At 43.7% G+C, this 6,047-nt stretch overlaps 1 protein-coding gene across 1 annotated transcript; it reads left to right on the forward strand.

The window, feature by feature from the left end:
• Positions 1-2,160: 2,160 nt before the first annotated feature.
• On the forward strand, positions 2,161-3,177 carry LOC137295770 (uncharacterized). The gene is made up of 3 exons (XM_067827308.1): positions 2,161-2,227; positions 2,576-2,965; positions 3,113-3,177. Exons 1-3 carry the CDS (start codon positions 2,161-2,163, stop codon positions 3,175-3,177), a joined length of 522 nt encoding a protein of 173 aa, XP_067683409.1.
• The last annotated feature ends 2,870 nt before the right edge of the window (positions 3,178-6,047 follow it).

A 6,047-nucleotide genomic window follows, 5' to 3' on the forward strand; every position in this document is an offset into this window, starting at 1 on the left:
GGAACTCTTGAAGTGGGCTCCACACATTGTACCCATGGGGGGATGCACACGTTATTCCTTCATTTTAACCCGAAATCAAAATTTGGAGACATCGGGTGGGAGAGGGGTGGGTGCGCACCCCTGCAGACCTGTTATCGTACTTTGCAGGCTGCTCTGGTGTCACAACGAATTTATGCTGTAAATTGTACGGTAGTGGTGACCTTGAACCAAGTATTAATTAGTAATTTTCCGTAATTCGAAACTGTGAAGTGTATTTGTGTGTGTGATATATATTGAACATGCTTGCCACAAAAGGAAACTGACGGGATTTGGGTTGACCCAAGACGTATATTTGGGTCTTTGGGTTAACACGTGTCATCGGTTCCCAATTCCGCAGATCGATGTTCATGCTATTGATCACTGTATTGTCTGGTCCAGACTCAATGATTTATACATCGCCTCCATGTAGCAGGGATATTGATGAGAGCGACGCAAAACTAAACTGTCTCACTCACTCACTACTAACTTTTGCGCCCAACATACTAATTTGTGCGCTCAAGATAACTAGCTTGTCCACTCAACATAATAACTCGTGCGCTGCAAATAAATTATATTTTATCAGGTCCCTTCAGCGTTTCGTACGTCTTGGAAATGCTGAAAGATGGCATTGTTGGAAAGATAATACACACGTAGGAAGGTATACAATTTGTTACACTGTATGCAGAAATAAGAACACTTGTTTAACACTTGTGTACAATCTGTACGTTATTAACACCATGACGTCTTCACAGTGTGGCGCAGAACGGTACTGTAAGCCAGGTCCACGTTCCCCAAGGCTATCGTAGCACTAGGGCAGTCGTAAGTCTATGTTAAAGTATGGGAGTTACGACAGTCGTAAGTCAATGTTAAAGTATGGGAGTTACGACAGACGTAAGTCAATGTTAAAATATGGGAGTTACGAATTTCGTAGTGCTACGATCGCTTTGAGGATCGTGACTGGAATTTCGAAGTTCTCTTAGCGCTAAGATAGTCTTAAGTTATGTTAATGCACGCCATTTATGACTATGTTTGCGTCCAGGGAGCTCCGAAAGTCTGGGCCCATCTGGCGGCCAGACACCATGAGGGTTAACCTCCTGTTGCTGAAATACAACCAAGTTTGCTTTTCAGTCTAAATGTCACGTGATTCCATAGATATCAAATCATCGTCAAATCAATACCTCAGGTCGCCTTTTTTCTTTACACCGAATGTTTTGGTTAATGTGCTGGATATCTTCCGCACGCTACTTTTACGTGCAATGATAAATCTACCGCAAAAACTACCATCCGTCGCTACAGCTGACTATGTTTTCCTTAAAGTTCCCGTTGGTATGGTATGTTCCTAACAAGTGAAACTTGGTGCGACTAACGAATCCGCGAAAACATGTTTCTTACTAAACTCATCGAAATGCAATTACGGTCACCCTAAAGAGCAGAGCGTTATGTCACATTGTTCGACGAAAGGATTGTTGTATGTATACATCATACATTCGTAACAACATTACTCTCATATAGTGGTTATCAATGCGTATACAACACTTTCATAGTTGGTGTACCGACCCCTTCATAAACAACTGACCGCGCGAGAACGCAGCGTTTTCGTTTTTTCTCTAAATGATTTCCAGCGTCATGTTTGATCCTACCTGGAATGACGTAAGACCCTTCCACGGGAAGTGACGTCATAAACAACCCCGCATAGTTACGCCTTCATTGTCAGCGCATCGCCGCCTTGTTCGGACGTTTTGTTGCTGCCGCTGTTGTTACACGCCGTTTTAGACGCTGCTATCTCAATTGCTGTTTCTAGGTAGGTGACAACTCTCGAAATAAATGTGTAATTGCCTGTGGGAACATAATTCAGATTATTTTTACGCAAGTTTTACAATTATGCAGCCGCAGGTTACGCATTAAGTCGGGAGTCGAACATGGACCCTGTGACGTACTATTCTACTAGGATATCTATATAGCGACTAATTGTTAGTATGAAATTACTGAACCAAAGTATCGAGAAGCTTAAAGAATATCAAAGAAACAAGAATCACTGAAAACGTGTCTGAATTGATGGTGGACGGTGACAGATACAGTGCATCAATTTGGAAATGATTATATACATGTTTTGTTTTATTTCTCGACAGCACCGAAAGCAAGATGATCTTTCTACACGGCCTGGCTTTAGCCGTATATGAATTTCAGAGATATCTGAAATACCGCGATGGTAGGTATTGTTTGAACATGCAAGACATATATAAATGTGTAAGTATTTTTGGTTGCGTTTGTTTTGTCACATTTTATGGTTTGTTTGTTCGATTGTTTTAGTTTTAGCATAAATTTACACACAGCAATAATCAAGCTACATGGTATACTTCTATATTTTGAGGAACACTAAGTTTTGGAGTATACCCTTACTCCTTCATCTTTTCACTTTCAATATTTATGATCCTATTTTATTTAAAAATATACCTGGATTTGCAAATTTGATAAATACCCCGCAGACTTACGATTTTATTAGGTTGTTAAGAATCTGTGTAAGTGCTCGCCTGACCTGCAGTTGTTTCCCCAACAGATCAGAGACAAGAGATGGTAAAGCGAGAGGCAGATCAGCAAGCCGCCGAGGCGTACGTCGCCGCTGCTGTGGACAAGGCCGAGGCTGCTACTGCTGCAGCAGACGCCGGATATGCCGCCTGGAAAGAGGCCCTGATTTTTGCTGCCATGGAAGCCGAGAGAGTGTCGGCATATTCCTCTAAGAACGCTGGGTCACCTGCAACGTTGGAAGTCCATAGACTGGAGGACGTAGCATTAGAGAAGGCATATACGTATGCTGCACTGGAGAAGGAGAGAGCAGCTGCAGCTCTTGCAATGGAGAAGGCACAGGCTGCTGCAGCTGGTACTGACCTCCCCAAGGATGAAGACGCTGCAGCTGCTGTTGCAGCCTCCGATGCCGACACCGTTCAAGGTAGGAAATAAGGACGCTAAGTTAGCTAAACCTCAATAGAAATCGATAAAAATATCTTGCATGATTTGAATGTCTGTGTTAATGGACTGGAAACTTTCAACCAAACTGCATCATGTAAGGGGCTCACATCCTCATTTTTTCTTTCAGCCAAACATGACAAGGCCAAGAAGAAGGGCATCTTCGGGGGCATGAAGGCTGGCTTCATGCTGTAAATGCTGCTTTCTGATTGGTCATCGGCAGTTTCCCTCATCCTTTAAAGACCCATGCACATGTCCTCCACTAACGACCTTGACCCTGATTAATCTATCCCGATGAATTGTTTTGCTGTACATACAGTGGTCTAATCAACTTCTGCAGAAAAGCGTAAATTAGGGACTGATGGGTAATGAGTTTAATGTATATTTGGATATTTTTGTGTGTATAATTATTGTTTCAATGGGACTTTGCGGAGTAACACGCAGGTACCAATCTTGGTGATGACGTATGTCCAGAACAGCAAGCACGCTGACATAGTTATTATGGAGGGCAAGTGCGGATGTGTTGTTTCACGATATTGACGTGTTGTTGACTGGTCGGACTTACTGCCGCTAAAGTCAAAGCAACCCTAACGGTGTGTTTCAACACCACTGGCAAACAGATAAAGTTTGTGGCAGGGTGGGCGGTAGCAGTTGGCCAGACTGGTTGATGGTGGATGGGGATGGTAATGGCTCACGTTCATTGGGTAGGTGATACAGAGGTGATTGTGCTGCAGTAGTCGTCGGGGAAGGTGTAGTGTCCTGTAACACCATCAGTGTCACCTCTCTAGGGTTGTGTCCCAAACAGCCAGTCTTACCTCTTTAGTACTAGTATTATGTCCCAAATCCCCAGTGTCGCTTCTCAAGCGTTGTCGTCCGAACCCATCTTTTTTAGTGTTCCAAACCCCAGATTATAACATTTCTGCTGCTGTGTTCGAGAACAGTGTCACCTCTCTCATGCTGTATCCTAAACACCCCTGTGTCACCGTTCTAGTATTGTGCTCCACATACCCCAGTGTCACTGTGTCACTGGCACTTACAACCAGAACAGTATCACCTCTCTAGTGCTGCGTTCCAAGGACACCAGTGTGGCCTCTCTAGTGTTGCATCCCAAATACCCCAGTGTCACCTCTCTAGTGCTGTGTTCCAAATACCCCAGTGTTACCTCTCTAGTGTTGTGATCCAACTATCCCAGTATCACCTCTCTAGGGTTGTGTTCCAAGGACAATAGTGCCACCTCACTAATGTTGTGTTCTAAATGCACCAGTGTCACATTTCTAGTGCTGTGTTCCAAAGACACCATTGTCATCTCTCTAGTGTTGTATGCCAAATACCCTAGTGTTACCTCTCTAGTGTTGTGCCATAAACACAGCAGTGTCACATCTCTATTGTTGTGTTCCGAATACCCCAGCGTCACCTCTCTAGGGTTGTGTCCCAAATACCCCAGTGTCACTTCTCTAGTGTTGTACTGCAACCAGAACAGTGTCATCTCTCTAGTGGTATGTTCCAAAGATACCAGTGTGGCCCCTCTATAGTTGTGGTCCAAATACCCCAGTGTCACCTCTCTAGTGTTGTGTTGCAAAGACAACAATGTCATCTCTCTGGTGTTCTGTTCCAAATATCCCAGAGTCACTTTTCTAGGGTTGATTCCCAAATACCCCAGTGTCTCTTCTCTCGTATTGTGTTCCAAATACCCACGTGTCACCTCTCTAGGGTTGTGTTCCAAATTCCGCAGTGTCAGCTCTCTAGTGTTGTGTTCCAAATACCCCAGTATCACCTCTCTAGAGTTGTGTTCAACTCACCAGTGTCAACTCTTTAGTGTTATGTTCCTAATTTCCTAGCATCACCTGTCTAGTGTTGTGATCCAACTATCCCAGTATCACCTCTCTAGGGTTTTGTCCCAAATGCACCACTATCACCTCTCTAGTGCTGCGTTCCAAAGACAACAATGTCATCTCTCTGGTGTTCTGTTCGAAATACCCCAGTGTCACCTCTCTAGTGTTGTGATCCAACTATCCCAGTATCACCTCTCTCGTATTGTGTTCCAAGGACCACAGTGCCACCTCACTAATGTTGTGTTCCAAATGCACCAGTGTCACATTTCTAGTGCTGCGTTCCAACGACACCAATGTCATCTCTCTAGTGTTGATTTCCAAAGATGTCAATAGAGCCTCTTCAGTGTTGTGTCTCAAATACCAAAGTGTCACCTCTATAGGGTCGTGTCCCAAATATCCCAGTTTCACCTTTCTAGCGCTGTGTTCCAAAGACAATAGTGTCACGTGTCTAGTGTTGTGTTATAAAGACACCATTCATTATCAACACTGACATGAGGTTTCAATCTCGACCTTGGGGAATCTCAAGAGCTGAGCTGTTTCTCTTTTTATTCTGATGTGTTCCAGCGCCTGGTATTGCGGTCCAAAGACAGGAATTCACATTTAGTGATGGGTTTCATAGACACTGGTCCTACCCTGCAATCCAAATACACCTGTGTGCGTTCGACAGCATTAGAGCTACCTCTCTGGGAACCAAAGACACAGAAGCCATATCTCTGCTTCTTGTCCAGAGGCGTCATGAGGCAGTGTGTCTGTCGACACTAGCTCCAAAGGAGGATCGCAGAGACGTTCCTTTGTAGCAGACAGCATATTGGGTTAACCTTATGGAGTTTCAAAGTCCCAATGTCGACTCACTTGCGTTGTGCATTAAAGACACAATTCCTTGATCTCCAGCTTTTTCGATCCCCTAAAAATCAAGCATAAGTTCCCGCAAAAGCTTCCACTGAAACATCTTTACCACAACAAAGACAATTACCTGGATAGTACTCATACCGCCTGAGAAAATATTGGTTTACTTACCCATCAGTATCTATTGTGATTATAATATTGAATTGATTTTGATCTGTTAGTTCGGTTTGTGTGGTTGTAATTTGTGAAATAAATGTGGACATTTTTTCAACTGCATGTTGTTTGTCTGTTCTGGTCCATCGCAAAATTACTGTCACGCACTCACTCACTCACTCACTCACTCACTCACTCACAACTCAAACAACCACCCACCAAAACTGCACTTCA

Source organism: Haliotis asinina, chromosome 9 (assembly GCF_037392515.1).
Source record: "Haliotis asinina isolate JCU_RB_2024 chromosome 9, JCU_Hal_asi_v2, whole genome shotgun sequence".
Lineage (NCBI taxonomy): Eukaryota > Metazoa > Mollusca > Gastropoda > Lepetellida > Haliotidae > Haliotis > Haliotis asinina.